Source organism: Leucoraja erinacea, chromosome 9 (assembly GCF_028641065.1).
Source record: "Leucoraja erinacea ecotype New England chromosome 9, Leri_hhj_1, whole genome shotgun sequence".
NCBI lineage: Eukaryota > Metazoa > Chordata > Chondrichthyes > Rajiformes > Rajidae > Leucoraja > Leucoraja erinaceus.
In genome coordinates this window covers 21194828-21220466 of record NC_073385.1, presented here as the reverse complement: position 1 = coordinate 21220466, position 25639 = coordinate 21194828, and the positions used below count along the sequence as shown (strand labels likewise).

General features: G+C 40.7%; 1 protein-coding gene across 1 annotated transcript in view; it reads right to left on the bottom strand.

Annotated features, from left to right (window-relative positions):
* The window catches only part of LOC129700108 (potassium voltage-gated channel subfamily H member 5), a 170047-nt gene that overhangs the window by 125070 nt on the left and 19338 nt on the right, over positions 1–25639 (bottom strand). The window contains exon 2 of the mRNA XM_055640308.1: positions 3004–3127. Within this exon, the coding sequence (XP_055496283.1) occupies positions 3004–3127 (124 nt within the window). The remainder of the gene's footprint in view (positions 1–3003; positions 3128–25639) is intronic.

Below are 25639 nucleotides of genomic sequence, written 5' to 3'. Positions count from 1 at the left end.
TTACACAAAGCACCCTAGCCTCCTGGGATCATATCACTTCCCTTATTTGAGGGGTGTCCCCAACAGACTCTGCCCCTCAATGTCCAACAGTGGAAGGACCCTAGACTGTAGTCCTCCCCCCACTGGGCCTTGACGTTGGCTTTGCCAAGCTTCAGTGCATTCCTCCACACCAGGGGTGCAGTGCTGCCAGAGCTCACCGGAGCACCGCTGCAGCACCTCTGTTTAAAAAAAAAGCCAAAATAAACAGCGGGGAATTTTAACTAGCGGGGAATTTAACAGCGGATTTTAATACTGACTATCTATTCATTAACACAATGGATGTGAAATGTTACCGTGCTCGCTGGGTGCATTAATAACTGAGCTGGTTCAACTCCAATGGAGCACTACCTGATACTTTGTTGTGAAAAGAGCAATACATTGAGACCCATTTGTAACATCCAAACAGGTGCCAGCATCTGTATATTCCACCTCCACCTGTAACTGCCAGAGATGCGGGATGCTCGCATTCACGACTGGACAGAATTTAGTGAATGGCGACACGCACCGCGTTTCGGGGGCCCTGTGTGTGAGTGTGGATTCAATACCCGCTTTCTCCAAGTGCATCCAACCAAGTGCATCTTCCCTGCGATGCGAAGGGGAGGGAGGGTTCAGTTTCCCCCCCCCTGTACAAAGATCCCCAACCGCAGCACATAGATCCCCGCACCCCAACACACACACACCCCACCACCTCTCCACCCATGACCTGCCTCCCTCACCACCTTCCCCAACACAGATCTCCCCCTACCCTCACCACCCCTCCCGCACCAGGACCACAAGAGTTGCTTCAGACCCCTGAACACAAATTATGCATGGCCCTTTGTGGAAATTATTGTGAAACTTCTCATTGATGGTATTTGGTAAGTATGTATTTACTTGTAAATTGGTAAAATACATGATTACCATATTTTTCTTTACTTGTTTCATAATTATATATCATGATGATTAGTGAATGCAACCGTGCAATATTTTGTCATATTATTAAATTAAGTATTATATGTTTTATTGTATTAGTTATACACTGGGATGTAGTGATAGGCTATAATCTTGTTTGACCCTCGTGAGAGACTAGCTTGCCCCCCCCCCCCCAAATCAAAACCTGAAATGGCGTCCCTGTTTGACAGCTCCGGCACTTAAAAAATGAGCATTGCAACACTGCTCAGTACGTACTCCTACTGTCTGGAATGGGCTGGTTGGCAACATTTCGTGAAGGACATCTCGCTGTGTTGGGAGACAAACAAGTTTCGGGTAGAGCAAGGAGCGTCTTTTGCCCACTGAATCAACAGCATACAAGAGTACCAGCCATATGTCCTCCCCTTTGTGCCAGTGAACACCAAATTACACAGTGTACCATAGGGTCAGATTGTTGAAATCAGTCAGGAGTTTGACTTAAATATGGAAGATTCTACCAACCCCTCAGGCAGGGAGTTCCAGAAATACTCTACCAAACGTCAACAAAGCAGTGATATACACCGTGATTTTCTTTGAGCCACAAATTATTACAAGTGGCTGGCTAACCAGGTATGGTGATCTGATCTATTATTTGGACAAAGATGCTTGATCAGGTCCAAAGAGGGAATTAACGATGTACTCCTCTGTTAGAAATGCTGCAACAAATTTTCCGCCGAGTTTCAAGTCAAACTATATGGTCCTCTCAGAAAACAGGATATTACACCCATCCCTACACTTAATCCCACCTTACCTTTCTATTACCTAAAGACAATGGCATGTGCTTATGTTCTAATGTATCCAATGAATCGGCTTTTCTTTAAGTAATTTCTCAAAGACATTGAAATTACCCTGAATCTCCTAAATATTTCAATTTGTTCAGAGGAGGAATGTCTATGATTTATGAGCCAACAACATTTCATGGAAAGATGCTTTAACAAAATAAAAACAGTGCAAGTCACGGATATGTTATGTCAGGTCATATAGTGTGTGTTCCTCACATGAACCACCAGGGGCGCCGAACGATTGGCTGCCCAGCCAACAATCTGTCTATTTTTTTGTCTTTTTTTAATTTTTAGCATGTGTTAAATGTTGTGTAAATGTTCTCCGGTTTGTTTTATTTGGGGGGAGTGGGAGATGATCGGGGGAAACTTTTTTTCAGTTTCTTACCTTGCCGGATATGCGTTTATTTTTCCGGATCGCATTCTCCGGTCACTCTGGGGCCTACCATCGACGGAGCTGGACGCCTCCTCGGACTGACGAGGGGCGTGGACTTGACATCAAAGCCGATCCTTGCCTGGGATCGCTCCAACCGCGGCCTGCGGACTTTACATCGAGAGCACGCAGTCTCGGGAGGGGCTAGTCGGGAGTTCCAATGATGCAGAGGCTCAACCAGCCCCGATGCGGGGTTTGATCGCCCGGCGCAGGGGAGCTGACATCCCCCCGATGCAGGAGTTGATCGCCCTGACGCGGATGGCCAAAACGCCGCCGGCTACGGAAGTCAAGATGGTCCCGTCATGGCTCGAGGCCCCCGACCGCAGGAGAGCAAAAGGAAGAGATTTGAACTTTTTCCGCCTTCCATCACAGTGAGGAATGTGGAGGAGTCACTGTGGTGGATGTTTATGTTAAAATGTGTTTTGTGCATTCCGTTGTTTTTTATTTGTATGACTAACCTGGCAATTGAAATTCCTCGTATATTGCAAAACATACTTGGTTAATAAAGTATTATTGTGATTGTGATGGTGTGATTTCAGAGATCATAAGAAACCAAGTTCTGAAAACATCATTAAATAGCCTCCGGAGTGACATTGCCACTTCTGTGAAATTTAGATTCCAGTAGGTCAAAGCCCAACAGGCATAATACAGTGTAGGCAAGCTTCAACTTTTAGTTATCCCAAATGGGCCGTAAATCTGTTCTTTATGGCGTAGGTGATTTATCCTGCCAGAGTTCCGCTTTTTCTTTAAAAATGAAAATTGCTGCGCAATCACAACACAGTAAGAATAAAGCGTTTTGTTTACCTGCAGGTGCTGCTTTTCTGCATTACTTCAGCTCGATGATATCCTGACAACTTGCAAAATCCATCATTGCTGTAGACTACCGGCCAGTCTACAATCTGAGCATTTCCAAGTAAAAAGCTTGTTTCTATGAATATAAGCAAAGAATCACAGTTAAAATAGGCCAATATGTACAGCCATTCTCAGTATATTTGATGACAATATTTAAGATAAAGAGCTGTAGATTTATATATAAGTATTCAATAATTAACATAAACATATTTACGTTTTCTCTAGCATCGCTGGGTTTACAAAATTTGACCAAGGTTTTTGTCAGTAATGACAACCTGGTTTTTGATACAAATACATCGATAGTTGCTCCTGAACACATCATCAGTGATGTAACCTGGGGTCATTGGGTGTTTCGGGTCTTTCAACATCAGACACCCTTACCCAGGCGACCCAGCCGTGGTTGATCAGACCACGACTTGTGTTCAGGTGGCATTCGCTCCTCCCCATGGACCTCCTCTCCTGATCCAGAGCCATCTCGAGGCCTTCTGTGGTGTTCTAGATGGCCCTTCTCCTCGCCACTCCGTTGATGCCCAGTGCACTCAAGGCTTTGTAGAGCGATTGCCCTGCAAAACCTCTGCAGCCAACCTCGATGGGCATACACTTTGCCTTCCAGCCCTGCTTACGGCAGTCCATGACCAGCTCTTCATACTTGGCCATCTTCCTCTCGTGCGCCTCCTCCAGACGGTCCTCCCACGGCACTGTCAGTTCCTACAAGACGATGTTTTTGGTCGCCTCTGAGACCAGGAGGATATCTGGCCTCGGGGTGGTCGTGGCAACGTGCTGTGGGAACTTCAGCTGTTTCACCAGGTCTACGGAAAGCTGCCAGTCCTGCGCAGTCGCCAGGATTCCTGACGGATTCCTGGCTGCTGTGGTTCTTGGCAGCTGCACTCTGGCCTTCACGAAGGTGATCATCTGGGTGGTGGGCCGTTCTCGTCTGCTGCTGCTGATTCCCATGCTGATGGCTTCTGCAATGGGTTTAAGAACCTGGTCGTGACGCCATGTGTACCGGCCCTGCCCAAGAGCCTTTGGGCAACAGCTCAGGATGTATTCCAACGTCTCCTTGCCTGAGCATTGCAGGCAATCCAGAGATTCCACTTTGCCCCAGATGAAGAGGTTCGATGGGCTGGGCAGGACGTCATACACTGCCTGGACCAGGAACTTGATGCGCTGTGGTTCAGCCTGCCAGAGCTCAGTCCATGTGACTTTTCGGTCCATGGCCTGCTCCCACCTTGTCCAGACTCCCTGCTGCCTCAATCCAACTGCTCTGGTACACCTCTCCTCCTCCACCACAGCCCCCACTTCCTCCTGGACCAGCCTGCGCCTCTCCTTCCCCTTGGCCTTGTCAAACTGGGGAGATGGGAAGATTCCCAGGCCTGCTCTTCCCCGAGTGACTGCTCCCACCAGGACTCTGTGGCGTATCCGAGACTCTGCTTGCAGCACGGCTTCGCCGGCTCTCCACTTCCTACCAGTTTTCACCTCCACCCCTGCCTGAGCCACCTTGGGGTCGCTGGAGTCCCTGTACAGCATCACCTCTCTGGCCCGAGTCACCTTGAACTCCTCCTCCAGGGACTTCAGGGGCAGCTGGAGCTTGGTGGTATTTCCGTAAAGGGCGATGCTGCTAAGGCTCCTGTGCAGTCCCAGCCACCTCCTGAGAAAGCTGCTGACTTTCCTGTCTAGCATGGTCCAAAAAATATTTTTTATCATATGTAATCTGGAGGCAAAAGTGGCAATAAATATTTTGCTGAACTTCAAATAGTGATTTTTTTTTTTCCATGTGCATCTTCCCCTTTATCAGTAATCAGCCAACATCAGAATGGATATGTGTTGAAAAGAACTGCAGATGCTGGTATATACCGAAGATAGACACAAAGTGCTTGAGTAACTCGCCGATCAGGCAGCGTCTCTGGAGAAAAACGATGGGTGTTGTTTCGAGTGGGATTAACTGAAAAGGTCTGAATAGCACATTGTGTCCATCAGAATGGATATGGTAACTGCAACATTTTACTGTTATACCATTGCATGGGGCACTCCTTTTTAGTGAGCAAAATATAGCCTACAAACCCAGATCCAATCTAAAGAAATGCAGATGCTGGTTTAAATCAAAGTTAGACACAAAATGCTGGAGTAATTCAGCAGGACAGGCAGCATTTCTGAGATGCTGCCTGTCCCGCTGAGTTACTCCAGCATTTTGTGTCTATATAAAGAAACAGTACGTGGGCTAGTATTGATTCAATCTGCTCGAGAACTGAAAAATAATCTTTATTTTTAACCTTCTCTAATCGTCAGATCATTTGGTAATAACAATAAACCAGATTGATCCGAAGAAAATGAAATGTTTTTTGAATCATTGTTGCTATTTTAGTAGTTATTCCATTGATTGTGAATCGCTAACAGCAGTAAAACTGACAGTGGTTCATGTATGCACTTACATTGTAATAAATGTGTTTAACAGCCTTAGGATGGCCCAAGGGGATTTACAGTTGATGAATTTATTTTATGGACTGAGTTTTGAAATGTAGGAAACTTGGACGTCAATTTGTGTAATGATCACTTATAGATTTTTTTTTTACAATGTCACCAAAAATTCAATGCAGTCTCCAAATATAGTCTCATCAGGATTTGATACATTTGCACAATTTCTCTTTTTTTTTAACTGATTCCTCTAAAAGCAAACCCAATCCTTGATTTATTATTTTGCATCTTTTTCCAAAGTTGCATCCTTCAGTGACTTGTGTACATATTCTCTGAGATCCCTTTTACAATACAATACAATATCCCTTTCTTGTCAAAGTGTAATCCTCTCACTACTGGGACCCATTTACTAATGATGTACCGATTCACTTGGCTAACTCAAGTTATCTTTTAACTTGTTGCAGCCTTTCTCCGCATTGGCTATTTCCCAACCCTCCCCAATTTGACATCATGCACAAATTCGGAAATATTATTCTTGTTTTCAAATTCTAAATCATTGCGATAAATCTTAATGAAAAAACAGTTGACTCCATAAATGGAATTTCACTTTCTACCTCAGCCACTCTGAATTTTACTCCAATAGGTAACACAGTGGCACAACTAGTAAAGTTGCTGCCTCACAATTCCAGCAACCTGAGTTCAATCCTGACCTTCAGTGCTCACTGTGTGGAGTTTGCACACTCTTTCTGTAACCACATAGATTTCCCCTGAGTGCTCCAGTTTCCTCCCACGTTCTGAAGACATGCTGGTTGGTCAGTTAATTATTCCTAGGCAAGTGGTAGAACCTTGGGTGAGTTATGAGAATATGGGAAGAATCATATAAATGTATGTAGGAGTAATGTAAATGGGTAATTTGTGGTCACTGTGGATTTGGTGAGCCAAAGGGCCTATTTCTATGCCATATGACTCCACTCTCTGATTTCATTCTGAAACCAGGTGTACTCTCCATTTTGCATCTTGCCCCCTGACACTGCCCCATTAATTATGTACCACCCTTGGCAGGCCTTTTGAATATATCAATGAATTTGAATATATCAATGAATTAGTATTTTCTCCTTCAATAATATTTTTCCTACACCCGACATTAGTTAACTGGACATGTTCAACCTCTCTTTTCAAATAAGAACATTATGTGATGATGTGTCTGCTGGCGCTACAATTATTGTAATTGAATTATTTAGTAGTAAAATCTCTATTATGTCTTCCATAGAATCATTTACAACACTGGACAGTACTTTTAACCTATTCAAATTTTATATTTTATTTTTTATTTCTCGGCTGTTAACTTCAAATCTGGTAATATAACCTCCAACCTCTTCTCCTGATGTAATGGTCCCTTAGTAATTTGTATAATAAATTTGTCTATCATTTTATCTAATTCATTTGTTAAAATCCTTGATGTTATAATTACATGGACTTTACCTTTCTAATTTTTGTTGTCATTCTTCTTAGCTTCTTGCCATCCATGCATCAAGAACAGAAGCAGAAATAAACCTTGTGGCTCCTCAAGCATCTCCACTGTTCAATCAGATGTTAGCTATCTTTACCTTATCCCCATAACCACCTTATCCCAATATCCTCCTACACTCTTCATAGCCCAGAATTCAACCATAACCTCCTCCATAATTAGTCAAAGCACCTGCACCTCTATGGAGCAGAAAGTTCCAACACCTTAATATTTACTTGTAAAGAGATTTTTACCTATTTCCGGTTGCCTGCTTGAAAATTTTCTTTTGTGTTTAGTGAAAGGCATAGTCTCATTTAATGTTATTTATTATTTCAACACTGTTTCCCATGATTTCAATTGCTATTCTATATCATTACCAACCAATACAGCTGCCTACTTTATTTTAAATCTATTTCTCAGGATCTATTTTCAACCCCTGTTAAGCACTTTTTTTATTCGTATTTAACATATATCATTATGATCACTTTTAACCCCTTAGTTTACCTCCTTCATTATTTCCCTCACTTTCTCCTGATGTAATGGTAAAGGCGCCCTTAGTAATTTGTATGCAGCAGCATTACTGGAGAGAAGGAATGGGTGAATGCTTTAATAAAGTCTCTATCATTTTATCTAATTCATTTGTTAAAATCCTTGATGTTATAATTACATGGACTTTACCTTTCTAATTTTTGTTGTCATTCTTCTTAGCTTCTTGCCATCCATGCATCAAGAACAGAAGCAGAAATAAACCTTGTGGCTCCTCAAGCATCTCCACTGTTCAATCAGATGTTAGCTATCTTTACCTTATCCCCATAACCACCTTATCCCAATATCCTCCTACACTCTTCATAGCCCAGAATTCAACCATAACCTCCTCCATAATTAGTCAAAGCACCTGCACCTCTATGGAGCAGAAAGTTCCAACACCTTAATATCTACTTTGTAAAGAGATTTTACCTATTTCCGGTTGCAAGTGGCTAACCCCTTACCCTGAGATTGTTCCCTAATTCTGTACTTATTTTACTTTTTCCTGCTTGAAAATTTTCTTTTGTGTTTAGTGAAAGGCATAGTCTCATTTAATGTTATTTATTATTTCAACACTGTTAAATCCCATGATTTCAATTGCTATTCTATATCATTACCAACCAATACAGCTGCCTACTTTATTTTCTCTGGGGGGAATCTATTTCTCAGGATCTATTTTCAACCCCTTATAGTAGGTTTTTAAGCACTTTTTTATTCATATTTAACATATATTTGCCCTTCAAAAAGACATTATGATCACTTTTGCCAAAAGAACCCCTTAAGTTTACCTCTTATCTGTTCTGATTTATTTCCTATTATTAGATCCAGTATCACTTTCTCATTTGTTTAGCATCTTACTTACTAGATTAAGGTAAAGGCGAGCATGCATTGTAACGTGTAGGAAGGAACTGCAGATGCTTGTTTAAACCGAAGATAGACACAAATTGCTGGAGTAACTCAGCGGGATATGCAGCATTACTGGAGAGAAGGAATGGGTGACATTTCAGGTCGTTACCCATTCCTTCTATCCAGTAATGCTGCCTGTTCCACTGAGTTACTCCAGCACTTTGTGTCATGCTTTGTAACTGTTCTTTACACCATTTTTTTTTACCTACCCTTTCTGTCCAAGTAAGTTAGGGCAAGTTAGACTTGCCTTGTTTTTTTTAATGTGAATCACCTTTATTTATTGAAAGCTCAAGCTGGAAACCCTTGGCAGAGTCGGAAGTCAGGCGTCTGGGATGTGATTGGGCAGGGCAAGTCGGTATCTATCTCCGAAATCCATCAAATTGAAGAATTGGGAAATAAACTGTGTCAAATGTGGGAAAGAATTGTGAATTCGAGTGGATGATGTCAAAGTCAAGTGCATAAAGATAAAGATGTAGGATTTATTGATGAGAGCAAAAAAAGTAAAATAGATATTGATCTTCTTCTTGCGTATGGCGTGCACAGCCTAAAGTTGTAGGACAACTTGTTCTATTTCATCTTATTTGATTGTGCACGCAGGTTGATTGCATTCGTCGAAACAGGGCAGACTATGTGAAGGTCCACCAGACTGATTCCTGGGATGTCAGGACTGTCTTATGAAGAAGAAAGCCTGGATAGACTTGGTTTATACTCTCTAGAATTTAGGAGATTCACCGGGGATCTTATAGACACTTACAAAATTCTTAAGGCGTTGGACAGGCTAGATGCAGGAAGATTGTTCCCGATGTTGGGGAAGTCCAGGACAAGGGGTCACAGTTTGAGGATAAGGGGAAAATCCTTTAAAACCGAGATGAGAAGAACTTTTTTCACACAGAGAGTGGTGAATCTCTGGAACTCTCTGCCACAGAGGGTAGTTGAGGCCAGTTCATTGGCTATATTTAAGAGGGAGTTAGATGTGGCCCTTGTGGCTAAGGGGATCAGGGGGTATGGAGAGAAGGCAGGTACGGGATACTGAGTTGGATGATCAGCCATGATCATATTGAATGGCGGTGCAGGCTCGAAGGGCCGAATGGCCTACTCCTGCACCTAATTTCTATGTTTCTATGTTTCACCCCTAGATATTGATATTTATAAGTATTGATTTGAATATGATATATAAATTTAGAACCAGGGGGGATTGCTGGCAATAATTAGAAATTAACTGTTTTCAAAGCACGCCTGACAGCTCATCCAAACTTAATTCAAAGCTACTGAATTCAAATATCATACTTCAGACCAGCTGCATAATACAGTTGCAAGTACTACAATATCATTCTGCTCAGTGTGTTTTAATGTGGCCCCAGACAGCGAGATACTGTTTTCACAAACTGAAAGCCCATCTCAGATTCATATGGTAGCTTGCAGATTCTCATATTTAATCACATAACTACCCTCATCCATGTGTGCTGCACCAGTTGCATGTAAATTAGCCTTACTGTTATTTTGACAGCAAATAGTAAATGTCTAAATGCACACAACATTCAAAATTGGGTAGGTAAATTAATGGTACAAGTATAAGTAAGTCGATATAATTTCACTGTCATTATGTGGCTGACGGGTGATTAAACCGTTAGCAAAGACCATTGACATTTAAGAAGAGGATAGGCAAAAAGATAAAGGCTGTGGTATTATTTCAATCAATCAGAAATAAGATAAGTGCAGTTGTGAGAAGCAATCTTGATTCAGTAGATTATGATGCAGAATTAGGATCAGTCTTTTAGAATCAGTCTATGATTGTTATTATAGAAGTGATATCCAAGATTTCAGAAAACCTGCCTGTTCCAGCATCACAAAAATTCTGAAGGGCCTGTCCCACTTGGCGATTTTTTCGGCGACTGCCGGCGTCATTGACTGATGTATCAGTGTCTCCGAAAGATTTTGAACATTTCAAAATCCAGCGGCGACAAAAGAAAGTTGCGTCAATACGTCATCACTCCACGTTACACCGCATCACCGCCATGTCACGCCGCATCACCGCCGCATCACCGCCACGTCACGCCGCATCACGCAACTTTTTCGGTGACCGGATACGTCATTCAATGGTGCCGGCAGTCGCCAAATAAATCGCCAAGTGGGACAGGCCCTTGAGAGTCCGGATTATCATAGTTTTATTGCATTAAGATTTTCAGTAAACTTCAGATTAGGTTCAATAAAGGTCAACAATCATTAGTAGACATCCCCAGTTAGAGCTCAGACTTGTCGGTAATGTGCTCCACAAGTTCACAAGTTATAGGAGTACAATTAGGCCATTTGAACCATCGCCATTCAGTCATGGCTGACCTCTGCCTCCAAATCTCATTTTCCTGCCTTCTCCCTATAACCCTTGACACCCGTTCTAATGAAGAATTTGTCTATCTGTGCCTTAAAAATGGCCACTGACTTGGCCTCCACAGCCTTCAGTGGCAATGAGTTCCAAAGATGAACTACCCTCTGACTAAAGAGGTTCCTCCTCAACTCCTTTCTAAAAGAGCGCCCTTTAATTCTGAGCCTATGACCTCTGGTTCAAGACTCTCCCACCAGTCCAAACATCCTTTCCACATTCACTCTAACTATGACTTTCATTATTCTGTAAGTTTCAATGAGGCCCCCCTCAACCACCTAAACTCCAGCAAGTAGAGGCCCAGTAGTGTGAAATGCTCATCATATTCTAATCCACCCATTTCTGGAATCATTATTGGAAACCTCCTCTGGCCCCTCTCCAGAGCCAACACATCCTTCCTCAGATATGGGGCCTAAATTAGCTCCAGTACAGTACTCCAAATGCAATGCAGCCTCACCATTTAATTGAGAATGGTTAACAGACAAAAAGCAAAGAGAGAAAGAAAAGGGCCCCAATTATTAATGATGATGATTTGGCTGTCAAGAAAAAATGCCATATTTCCAACCAGGTTAGGAAAGAGAAACAGGGTTACTGTTTCAGATTGAAGAACCTTTGTCAGAGATCCTTCCAACATATTGATAGCAAAACAGCATTTGATTGACTATAGCATCAAGAATGCTGATAACATTAATGTCAGTGGGCATGAAGGGAAAAATCCACCATTGTTTAAATCAGACCTTACACAAATGAAGATGGTTGAGATTTTTTGAGATCCATTATCCCAGCCCCGGGATAAGGATCAGAAATTTCTCAAGACAATGTGCCAGGTCCTGTTATTTTTAACTGTTTTACTAATGAATTTTCTTTCTTCATTAAACCAGAAATGGGGATGTCTACTAATGATTGCACAACACTGACTTCCGTTTACAGCTCCTTGCAAGTAGAGCACTTGATAGGGCTATTCAGCAAATAGGGCTATTCAGCAAGAATTAAGACAACATTAGGACAAAGGGTGAGACGTGCCAGCTAACAGTTATACCACAAAAATGCCAAGTCATGACCATCTCCAACAAGAGAGAAACTATCTGTCTATCCTTGAATTTAATGGAATTCCCATTGCTAAATCCTGGTGGTCGGCAATTACCAGGAGTCCATATGGACCAACCACATAAATACCGTGATCTCCAAACCGGATTAGAGGCTGGACCACCAGCAGCAAATAGCTCATCTGCTGACACTTCAAAGCCTTTCACTATCAACAAACCTCATGTCAGGAATGTGACGGGATACTCTTCACTTACCTGGATGTGTGTAACTCCATAATCACTCAAGGAAGCTTGGCAGCATTGAAGCCAAACTTGATTGCTTTCCAACCCTTCTACTGCCCCAAAAACATTTATTCTCATCATTATAGGTGAACCGTGGGTGCATTGCGTATGCTGAAGGGTCTCGACCCAAAATATCACCTATTCATTTTCTCCAGAGATGTTGCCTGACCCACTGAGACATTCCAGCATGGTGCATTTCATTCCTGCACTCTACTCCAACAGCACGTCCCAAAACCACAACTTCCATCATCAAATTAGATCATTAGAGCAGCAGGCAAACAGGAATATTATCCTGAGCAAATTCCTCTTGAATCGCACATCATGACTTGAAAATATCAACTTATCACGACCATACAGGCTTCACCCTGCGACATGTCGCCTGTGTGGTCGTGAGTCGTCTCCTCAGTCGCCCAAAGAGTCGTAGCGTCTTTCTGGTCGCCGCTGAATTTTCAACACCTTGAAAATGTTCGCCGACCTGCAGCGACCTATAGCGGGTGCCAGCAGTGGCCGAAAAAATTACGTAAGTGGAACAGGCACATTAGCCTTGTCGGTGTTGTTCACTTCCCAATAAATAAATGCATCAAAAGTAAACTTTCAAAGAATTACTATTAAAGAATTGCAAAGCTTACTAGCAATAACATTATGTGACCAATTCTTTCAGGTTGTTTTTTTGGATGAATCAGCAATATATTGACATTTATAGGTTGTAACCGAAAATTACACATTTTAGGCCGTAATACCATTTCAGATGGAAGTCATTTTTCTTCTTCTACTCTCTAAACTTAAGCATACATATCTCCCTTTATTAGACACAAAATGCTGGAGTAACTCAGCGGGACAGGCAGCATCTCTGGAGAGAAGGAATGGGTGACCTTTCGGGTCTCGACCCGAAACGTCACCCATTCCTTCTCTCCAGAGATTATGTCCGTCCCGCTGAGTTACTCCAGCATTTTGTGGCTACCTTCAGTTTAAACCAGCATCTGCAGTTCCTTCCTTCCTCCCTTTATTATCCTTGACATGCGACACGTTTCAGGACAAGAGCACGGAAATATTGGTATTGTATGATGTATGTTTTTTGAATTGTATTTAATGTTGAGAATAATCTCAGCAAAAGATAAAAAATGCTTTACAACATAGAATATTCAGCAATGAATCAGGCCATTAAGCCCAACTAGTCAATGCCAGCATTTATGCTGCAGGCATCATTCTGTGACCTTAAGTACACTGTGACAGATTGCTAGCCCTCATGTAAAACCCACGTTGCTACAAAAAACGGTATACTATAATCTGTAATCTATATTCAATGTTGAATGGATGTACATTTTAACCAGAACTACAAGATTGTTTTTTATATTGTGAGATTCGAAGTGAAACTGGTCAGAGGGGGAATTAAGAAGAGTAGATAAAATGCAAAGTATATTATCAGATCCTCTAAATGAATACCCTGGTAGCAGGCATGGTAGCTTGTAGAATTTGCAATGACATGGAATTATATTTAATTGGATATAACATGGATTGTAAAGAGATGCGCCCATCCCATAGTGCTTGCCAGAGCAAAGATTAGTAAATCATTAATGACCAAACAAAATTATTGCGACCATCTGTGCTACCAAGAGATGCCTCACTGTTCAACTTCAAGTGCCTTATTATGTAGCCCACTCCCCCTGCGGATAGTGGGAATAATTTGAAAGTGTAAGGCAATGCTCTTTAACCCTCCATGCTGGATTTATCCACTTGAATTTAGAAGACGATATTGAATATTTGAGTGGGAGGAGGAGTAAAGGCAGACCCATTGCAGAAGACCAGGAAAGGAAACCAAGCCTGGTGTAACATATAGAACCTTTTTGCCGGATTCATAAAATATAGGGTACCATCTTAATCCTTTGTGAGACCTGGTTATTTGCTGAAATAGCATTGGTGCTCCCCCAGGATCAACAATAGCTACTGCAAATTCATTGTGAGAAATGTTTTTTAGGTATCCCAGCAAGACTCGATATACCAGTGTTTTACTTCAAGCTCGTTACTTTCACAGATTACCGAACATCAATAATCACTGACGTTTCCATTCCTGTACATCATACTTTAATCTCTGTAGCTGCACAGCCACTAACGAGAGAAGATGGGTTTTTTTTTAATATATTTGTTCCGTAAAATATAGCTTGTACCTATGATAATTTTGTTCCGAAATGGGAATCTGCTTGATATTCAGTTTTTATTCGCTGAATTTTTTAAAAGCTGCATTTTTTTTCCATTGCATTTTCTTGTGGCTAAAGGGATCAGGGGGGTACGGAGAGAAGGCAGGTACAGGATACTGAGTTGGATGATCAGCCATGATCATATTGAATGACGGTACAGGCTTGAAGGGCCGAATGGCCTACTCCTGCACCTATTTTCTATGTTTCTATGTTTCTATACTCAAAATAAAAACAAATGCTTTATCTATGTATGAAACTTGCCAGAAGCTATAATAATAATAATAATGCCATTTTCTATAATTTCATGGTTTGTGCAACACAGCAAATGGTAAAAGGAGCAGGAGCGTATGAAAACGTTATAATCTTATATATTGCACAGTTGATGCTTGCCTACAATAAATACTTTATTAGATGACTGATAGTAATTTACAGAATCACATAATCACAGAGTTGCTGCTGCACAGAAGGAGATCATTTCATCCACCGAGTCTGTACCAGCTCCAAGTAGGAGCAATCCAGATGGTCCACAACATCTTACCACAATCTTGCAAATTCTTTCTCTTTAGGTTGTTATTCAGCTCCCAACAAGATGTCAATTCAATCTAATAACACCACCCCAGGACATAATGGTAACCCTACATCCAGCTAGTAGCAATTCATTTATACATCATTAGTTAGTCTCTAAAAAACACTCCCTTAGTAACCACGACATACTGTCATGCTGTTGGTGAAAGAGAAGCAAGAATGTTAGTGATATAGGGCCTAAATTCAAAAGGGATCGCAATTAGAGTTTGATATTTAGGAATATATTAAAAAACTTTTTTGAATAATCGCCATTGAATGATTGCCATATAAATTAAGGCCCATGTTAATATAATGACGCTGTGTAGAGGGAAGCCTAACAGAGCAATAACTGAACATATTAGCACAAGCCACCATTGAAGCAGTCAGTCACAGAAATGAAGAGACAGTTTCATGAAGAATTGAGAAGAAACATATCGAAAGAATATGGGATAAGAGTAGGAAGACATCCATAACAGTTCCAGATTGATGTGATTGCTCTACATCAATATGGAACTGTTATTGACAAAGGTACAGCAAATGTTATGGCATGTTGCTTTGCTGAAGGTGATATGATTCAATGGGATGTATTGACATGGAGCAGTTATCTTAAGCAATTCCACCAAAAATCAATAATACATTCACTTCAGCGCTTCTAAACTACAAAGAGTAAACATTTGTATCACAGTGTATTTAAGTGGCAAGTATTTAAGTGCCAGGGTCCACGACAGTGTTTAATAATGGTCATGATGCATGTGCACCAGGCTCCAATTAATATAAACGGAACACCCTTTGCTTGGTGGATTGTGAAGCTTGCAGAGAATGTCAATGGAAGAGTGGATCATGAGAGAAACAGCATTGAGAGGGGAGAGAGGGTTCGGCCATGGTCGAGGATCTCACCTGGGAAAACTGGCCTATGTCAGTGGAGGTGGTATGGGATCAAGGAATAGTTCAACTGGGGTCATTAGGGACAGATCACAAGAAGGTGAGGGGTCAGTTTTGGGGGTAATGCTCAACACAATAGAAGCAGGAGCTGCTAACTCAGTTGCAACAATCTAGGAGAATACCACCTGGAGGAGAACCAGCCCTGGAGAAAATGGATACCTTCAATTCCTCAAGAGTGAGCCAACCAAAGCCGTATCCCCCATACCTCATGACAAAGTGACTCTCAGGTTAAGTTCTGTTTCAATGTGTCAGCATCGCATTGTTCATGGGTCGCCTTTCAACATAACAATTTTGTGCATGTAGACTGTTTAATGTTGCAGTGCATGCCCGCTGACTTTGGGGTGAAGATGGATAATGTGTGCAGTGAAACAGGAAGAGAACTATATGCACTCATGTGCATATATCGCATATGTGCATATACCTTGTGCTACTCATGCATTAAGTATTTTTTTCATTAAATTCCATTATATAATTCTAGATGTGCTCGGAGGTAGAAATTCAAGGTCAAATTCTCCTCTGACATATCTGAACTCAAGGCACAGTATCTGTATATGCACACATTGGTTCTAAAGGTATTAGAATGATTTTTAACTCTCTGTTACATCAAGTGGTTGTTTATGTATATACCAGTTCTATGTCTCTTGTGATAAATTGGAACCACATCCATGAGTGGGCTCAATTACTAATTTTGGAAAATTGTGAATTCTCAACATGCTCAATAAGAGCCCTCAGACGGTGAGGAGGAATATGGATGCATTAGAATATGATAATTTATTTTTTAATATCTTTCATCTTATGGAAAATAAAACATGGGAGCCAATTAAGTATATGTTGTAAAAGTCTAGATGTGACAGAGATATGGATGATTATTAGTAAAGTAGAGAATAGTTGGATCATTTTATTAAGGGAGAAATAAATAGTCTCAAAAATGGATTAGCGTAGTTAAAATATATTTGATTTAGTTTTGGACAGTTGCTAGGGAGAGGGATCAAATCAATTATTAGGGAGCAGAAATTGTATCAGAAATCAAAAAAAATTCTAACGCTTTTTTAAAAGGATATTGGGATGAGGATAGGTGATTTTGGGTGGGATATTTGTTATACTGATTGTTTTGGGAAGGGTGATTATAGGGTTGTATATATGACTAAGATATACCATATAGTACATGAGGGTTTTTTCTTTTTTCTTTTTTACTCTCTTTTTTTGTATGGCTTTGTAAATATTTGATTAGTGTATAAATGTAAATAATTTGGTGTACATATGGAACTATGTGTTTATAGCTGCTAAATTTGTATAAGCAGTTGAGTAAGGGGTGGGAATTAATACGCTTTGGTTTCTTCCTGCTCCTTTTCGGACACATACGATTTCATTTATTTATAGATATTGTTTATGACACTTTATAAATATTCTGGTTTTGTTTTTTTTGTTTGGTTTTTTTTGTTTTTTTTATGCTGCTTTTTATTCTTTTTTTCTGTTCGAAAATTAAAAATTAAAAAAATTGAAATTAATGATGATGAGATGATAATTCACCGCCTTTGACTTCAGATTTAGGGACAGTTTCTTCCCAGCTGTTATCAGGCAACTGAATCATCCAGAAAGCAGTCCACAACCAGAGAGCAGTCCTGAACTATTAGCTACATCATTGGTGACCCTCGGACTATCCTTGATTGGACTTTGCTGGCTTTACCTTAACCATATAATAACCATATAACAATTACAGCACGGAAACAGGCCATCTTGGCCCTACAAGTCCGTGCCGAACAACTTTTTTTCCCCTTAGTCCCACCTGCCTGCACTCATACCATAACCCTCCATTCCCTTCTCATCCATATGCCTATCCAATTTATTTTTAAATGATACCAATGAACCTGCCTCCACCACTTCCACTGGAAGCTCATTCCACACCGCTACCACTCTCTGAGTAAAGAAGTTCCCCCTCATATTACCCCTAAACTTCTGTCCCTTAATTCTGAAGTCATGTCCTCTTGTTTGAATCTTCCCTATTCTCAAAGGGAAAAGCTTGTCCACATCAACTCTGTCTATCCCTCTCATCATTTTAAAGACCTCTATCAAGTCCCCCCTTAATCTTTTGCGCTCCAGAGAATAAAGACCTAACTTATTCAACCTATCTCTGTAACTTAGTTGTTGAAACCCAGGCAACATTCTAGTAAATCTCCTCTGTTCTCTCTATATTTTGTTGACGTTTACCTTGCACTAAACGTTAATCCCTTGTCATGTATCTATACGCTGTAAATGACTCAATTGTGATCATGTAATATCTTTCCGCTGACTGGATAGCACGCAACAAACATTTTTCACTGTACCTCGGTAAACGTGACAATAAGCTAAATTGTTTAACCAAACCCTAGTTGATGTGGAAGTGTCTCATTTTCCTTTGTCTGGTAATACCCCTGTACCTTGGGATGTGCCAACTTGCTTGAAGATTCATGTTGTGACTTCAGCCTTCCAAGACTGGGTTGGAAGAAAATTCTCAATATTGAGTTGAAGGAAATTCCTGTTCACCTGATACACAGGCCCAACATAAGGTCTCAATTTAAGTACTTTAATTAAGATTATGACCCAAGCCATTCTTCTGCGCTCACAAGTGGGTCTTGAACAACCAAGATGGGAATGGTTTGCAATTTATGGCATCAATCCAATGTGTTTTCCAATAGTAAAGAAAAGCTGGCAATTAAAAATTAGGCTCATCACTTACAATGTAAATAGTGCCAAGTGATTAGAGGCTCAAATCAATACCAAATTAAAACAAATGACTTACTTGGCAGGATCAAATGCAGAGTTTGTTCTTTAAACAGTTTCAAATTGTCTCCCTCTTAGATATAATTTGTAGATTTACAAAGAGACAAAGAGAACTGTAGATGTTGAAGCTTCCAGTACATGAAGTGCTCTTTCACTCAGAAGCCGCTAAGCCCAATGTTGTATACATCAACAGTCAGCACAGACATAAAATGGCACAGTGTTGCTGCTAATATTGCTGCCGCCCGCAGCTCCAGCAAAACCGGTTCAATCCAGACCTCCAGCACTAAATTTGCATCTTCTCTTTGCAACCGTGTGGGTTTCCTCCAGGTTTACCGGGTTCCTCCCATCACCATGTGAGGGTTAGTATAGAAATGCTGCCTGACCTGCTGAGTTATTCCAGCACTTTGCGTCTTTCTTTGTAAACCAGCATCTGCAGTTCCTCGTTGCTACCATGTGGGGATTTAGTAGGTTAATAAGCTTCTGTAAATAGCTCTTGTGGTAGAATCCACTGGAGGAATTGATGGGAATGTGGTGAGAATAAAATTGAAATACTGTCAATGGGTACTTCAAGGTTAGTGTGGACTTGATTGGCCAAAAAACTTGTTCTGTGCCATGTGATTCTGTCTAGCTATGAAACTACTAACTAGGTCTGAAGAAGGGTCTCGACCCGAAACATCGCCTATTTCCTTCGCTCCAGAGATGCTGCCTCACCCGCTGAGTTTCACCAGCATTTTTGTCTACCTTCGATTTTCCAGCATCTGCAGTTCCTTCTTGAACAACTCGATTCTCTCTCTCTCTCTCTGTACAAATGCAGTGATTTATGTGAAAAAAGGTGTAACGTTTGGGTTTATTTACCATAACCACAGTTTTACTTCTGTCTGATTTTTGAAAAGGATGATTGCTTTTATACTGGTCATGCTAAAGCAATGGGTTGATAATGAGAATTGAGCATAATATGAACCTGATCAGCTGTTTACTTTAAGTCTATTCTATTCTCTCCCAAAGAGTAAAAGCAGATTAAAAGGATGTCAGTTTCAAAAAAGAGCACGGTTGCTCAATTTGGTGTATTCCCATTTGGTACAGAACTTGATTTCGACTAGTCTTTAGAGATATAGTGCAGAAACAGGCCCTTCAGCCCACCGTGCCCACACACTAATACTATCCTACACACAAGGGACAATTTATTATTTAACCGAATCGGATCAACCTACAAACCCGTACATCTTTGGGGAGTGTGAGGAAACTAGAGCACCCGGGAAAACCCACCCGGTCACGGGGAGAACGTATAAACCTCATTCAGCCAGCACCATCGTCAGAATCGAACCTGGGTCTCTGGCGCTGTAAGGCAGCAACTTTCTATGCCACTGTGCCGCCCTTACGTATTGACTAATCACGTTTGTGCATCAGCACGGGTACAATACTAATACAATCTAAATTTTATATATTCAGAGTTTATAGGAAATATTTATCTCTAACAATATAATATTGCATTATATAATGATAGATATTGGCAAATTATCTAAAAAATTCCTACCATTAGCTTCTTAGTAAAATTTCTATTGAGCTTTTAACCATGGAGCTCACTATTAGTGTTAAATGAATCAAAATTGTTTTTTTCTATATGCACTATTAAATGTATGAACTTAAAGAAGTCCAACTATCTCAGACAATATCCTTCCTTAATATTTTACAACAATTAATTTTGTACAATTTTGATTCTAATGGGCTAAGTGCTCTGCTGATAAATATATTTTGTCTGATAAAATTCTGATCAATCTAATATCGGAAAACTGTTGCCCAATTCCTTACAACAGCTTTTATTGATTTTGGCAATTTAGAATGTTTTCTTTTTTCCCCCTTCAATTACTGAACACTTAACAATATTGCATGATAGAGACACACGAGACTGAAGATGCTGTGACCTGCAGAGGAGAAACAAGCTGCTGGGGGACCTCAGTGGGTCAGGCAGCGTCCGTGGAGATGGAGGAATTAATTGATGTTTTGGGTCAAGGAGTGTCTCAGGCATAAGAGTGCGGAAGAGAGAGCGCCTGTAAATGGAGGTGAGGGGAAAGGGAAAGGCAGAGGTTTGGCAATTGATAGGTGGGATCCAGGTGTGGAGGCAATGATGAGTAGATGGAGCCAGGTGGGGAAAGGGAGGGGCGAGGTTGGGATGTAGTGACAGGTGACCAGATAAGGGGAAGAATGCTGAGCAGAAATATTTCACTACAGCCCTTTGTTACATTTGGATCTTGTGTTTTCTTTGAAGATACACACAAAATGCTGGAATAACTCAGCAGGACTGGCAGCACCTCTGGAGAAGGAACGGGTGACGTTTTGGCTCGACACCCTTCTTCTTTGTATGCTGCCTTATCACAAAAGTGACCTGGAAAGCTGCAGAAATTAAATGTGTTTTGGATATTGTCACATCAGTGATGCCAGGTTCAGCAGTGGCCACATCGACACTCATGGTAGGGTGAACTCACATGATTTATTTTATTTAGTGGTAAAAAAGTCCAGGACCACAAGGGGGCACTGTCCCTCACCATCAGAGTGCACGTGATGTCACCAGCAGTCTCAGGCTTGTCCCAGCAGCTTGGTCCTAGTCTTTGAAGGATGAGGCGTAGCAGTCTCAGGTTCCTTCCAGGGAGCTCAGCTATGGGATTTAAGAGGTGACGCTGACAGTCTCTGGATTATCCAGGCAGCCTGTCTTTGCCTCCGACTGTGTCAGGAAGAGGTTCCGCCCAAGCCACTCAGTCTTAACATCAGTGAGGCGCAGGGCGTCTAGGGTTTCTTACCAGCAACCTAGTCTTCACCACACAATGGTGATAGTGGTCTTGGGTTTGTCCCAGTGGCTCAGTCTTCCTGAATGGGACTGTCCCACTTAGACGATTTTTCAGCGGACTGCCCTCGACTGTGAAGTTCACGGCACTCGTCTGAAAAACCGGGAACTGGAACGGCGAGTGTCAGAGACAGAGACGAAGACGAGAACACACACACACACACACGAACACACACACGAACAAACACGGACACACACACACACACACACACACACACACACAAGGTTCTACCTTTTCTAAAACTGAAGAAAGATCTCAACCTTAGAGAACTAGTTTTGCTATCACGACCGCATCTACGGAAAAGACAGATGAAAGAAAAAGAAAGGTGTCTACTAGCAAGCAAATAGTATTTTGTTTGTTATGTGATGAAGTTGGTCACACCATAAGATAGTGTCAAAGATTCAAGATAAAAGAATATGAAGACAAGATGGATTTCTTGAAAGCCAAAGGAATCTGTTTTGGATGTTTGAAAGAAGGGACATATGGTGAGAGACTGTAAGAGTCCTATAATTTGTTATGAATTCAATCAATATCATCCTGAAGCACTACACATTGAAGAAGAAGAGAAAGAAGAACGAACTGGAACAAACGGATGATGAAAAACCAGAGCAAATAGAAGAAGAAGAACCGGAACAAACAGAAGGCGAGAAGCCAACTGTGTTTTGAAGTCATATCTGGGAGGAGAGGGGGGGGGGGGGAGAGACACTTTTAAGAAGCCAGACAACTTTTAATAAGCCAGAGATACACAGCTGTGAAGTTTGGCGGGCATTTAACATTAGCGGTCAGTTCTCCTTGGTTCTGAAAACTTGTGCTTATGCTTTTTTTTCCCCCAATGAGCCAATGAAAATGCCCAGTCAGCAAAGGAGATTAACTAAAACTACCTACGACTAGCTCAACTGCCTATAACTACATGGTGATCCCACTACAACTGCACCTACGACTACAAAAGTATTGATTTTCTCCATGGCGTCCAACATGTTTAAATATTTATGGCGACCATACTGAGGCCGCGACTAGTTCCCAGAATGTGGGAACTCCTTGCGACCATGAAGGAGACTCACCAGAGACCACCAGCAAACATGTGGCAAGCGCAGAGTCTCCTGCACTCGCCTAAAAATGTCGCCTAAGTGGGACAGGCCCTTTAAACCTGCAACAGCAAAACACAGGAAGCATCCCACTTTGTCTCTCTTCCTTCTCTCCTCTGGCTACAATGCCTGGGTTTTCTATAGGGAGTAGGCTGACACGGTTCAAGTGGCCAAATCAATGTCAGCTAAATGGACCCAGCTATTACCAATGATGCTGAGGATGGGCCTCTGCTGGCCTGTCAGCCACCTAAAGCAGCATCCACTGAAAGAGAGCTGTCACCGTATCTAAAGTCTAATATTTTGCTCTTTTAAAAGAAAGGCCTTGTTAGAGTTAATTACTATCTTGTATTTATTTACTCCTTTGCATTGCGGCACAACATACCAATCTTTTGCAAATGGTTCCACGGTGTACACACGGCATGCTCCTCTTCACATTTTGACTCATCCCATCTTCCATACAATGCACCTGGCTTTCCATTCCGCTCCTCGACTCAGCACTGTGTACCAGCTGAAGTTTGAATACAGTTTTCAGTTTGTGGAAATAAAAAAGCAGCCACGAAGATATTGAAAAATCCCAGTTGATTCATTAGTGCTCTTCAGGGAAGAAACCTGATTGAATTACATAATTACAGTATATATGCATGCATAGAAATTCCAGAGGAATTGTAACATGCGTCCAACAATCCATTACTGAAATGTAAATACTGTACTAAAAATCACTGTAAATATATACCTCTTACTTAAACAAGCTCTGTACACTTGACTCTAACACATGACTGGGCTGCCTCACTAGATACTTTTGTGATTTTTATTTGGCACAAGAAATTTGTAAAAGCAGAGCGAATTGAAAACGTTTGTTGAAATAGTTTCACTTCTCTGTAACGATGTGCATATTAGATTTTGCACTGGCACCTGAGTAATATCATTGATTTTTATCGCAATTCCAAAAAAACTTCAATGATACTTTTTTTTAAATAGTATAACTGGCATGGATCTCTAATCAAAGATGCATGAGATTTTTTTAAGAATTCTGCAAGCATGAGCTAATATAAATAGAAATGTCATGTTCAATGCTTCCTTCACACACTCACTTTCTTCTGGCAGTAAAATAAAACCCAGCATAAAGTAGATATTGCACTCGGGAGAATTGTATTCATAACCTATTTTCTTTAAATAAAGGTATTGTATTAAATAGACCAAACAGCAACAATTTTGATTTTCTTCCTATGTGATGATCTTTTGTCATATTAAATATCTAGTTTTCACATCAAAAATACATTAACTGCTGCTTATAAACTGCAGTTTGCCAATTGGGTGATAGCACGGATATCAAAAGAATGATTCATGCAGAATTGAATGATTTACAATATTAAGGGTTTTTACGGATTAAATAAAAATATACAAAAATACTTTTTTTATTGGGAATCCAACATTTAGACTGCTTCACGAGCATTGATGCAAGGCAAACTGCAGGATGAAGGATTCTTGGTCCACTTCAACAGATCAGTACTCAAAACCAGACTGCAAATCCTGCATTTAAAAGTCCATGCAATTTAAATGTAACCTGACACAATACGGCATCCCACTTTTAGCTACAATGATCTGAGTTAATTGAATTAGAAATGTCAGTCCATGTATTCAAACCAGAACACAATTTGTAATTGTTCAACTTGGAAAACATTGGGGTATTTAACAAGAATGTTTCATAAAAATCCTAAGAGTGATAAATAACAACATTTACTGATGCCTAGTCGTGTCTGACGATGAAGCTGTTGGAGACACAAGAGGTCCATTAAAGACCCTCAGGGAAGTAATCTGCTCTCGTTTTCTGTTCCGACTTAAATGAGACGTCAAGTCCAAACTGATGTGGATGACTTGTAACTGGCTTCTGCAGTTCTCCACCAAATTATTCATCTCTTTCTTATGACAGCTGGAAATAGGCAATGATAGCTGAATTCATCTCCAATTCCCTCAATCCAATAATTAGAAATGAAGTGAATAAACCCCAGAAAGATTAAGAATATTAATTAAAAAGTCATTATCAATGTCACTGTGGATCAAAAAGCAAACAAAAATTGGAGATACTAAAATTGGAGAATCTAAAATAATAGCAAACACTTTAGATAGACACACAGTGCTTGTGTAACCCAGCAGGTCAAGCAGCATTTCTGGAGAAAAATGAATGCAAACAAATACTTTATAAACATACTTTGGTGAAAAACAAATATTTTGTAGGCCAGGCAGCAACAATGGAAAAGTTTAATGTTAACATTAATAATCTTAATATTAAATCATTTCTAGGGGGAAATATAACATAAGCTTGTTTTAAATTGCAGAAAAAGTGAAGGAATGGAGAGAACAATTGTGGATGTCTGTGACCAAGGAGAATGACATTGATCCAACATCCTTAGCCACCTGGGGAGCATGTGTTACATTTCTGGTAACTCTTTTTCACTCATTAAATGGCCAAACTCTGATTTAGATAATTTGGTGAATAATCGATTCCCATACTGTGAAACCTTTCAAACTTCTAAACTCCAAAGAAACTAATCTAGGTTTATAAAAACTGTCCTCTCAATTGCGAAATCAGTGCTGCATCCTATTGATGGCTATTGAATATTTCTTGAGGTCCGTTCGGCCACAACTGAACTCAGAGGTCTGGGTAATGCACAGCTGAGATCCTATATCTGAGGCATTATTTCCTCTTTTATTTAGTTGATTTCAATTAAAGGTCTACCAATTAGATTGGAATAATTTTATTTTAAAATAAAATTTCAATTTCTGTCAAAAACCACAGAAGGCTGTGGAAGCCAAGGCAATTGATATTACTAAGGCAGAAATAGATTCTTGATTAATATTGGTGTCAGGGTTTATGGGGAAAATCCATTCTTCTTCCTTCCATATAAGATGGAAGGAAGGAGAATGGGGTTCGGATGGAGAAATAGATCAGCCATGATTGAATGGCAGAGTAGACATCATGGGCCGAATGGCCTAATTCTGCCCCTATCACTTGTGAACGTGTTCAATTTTCTTTTATGAACATTCTTTCAAGTTGTAGAATAAAGTCACGTACCAATAACTGGCAATGTCACTTTCTTATGAAGACACAAGGAACAGCAGATGCTGGCTTTCAAAAAAAAACACAAA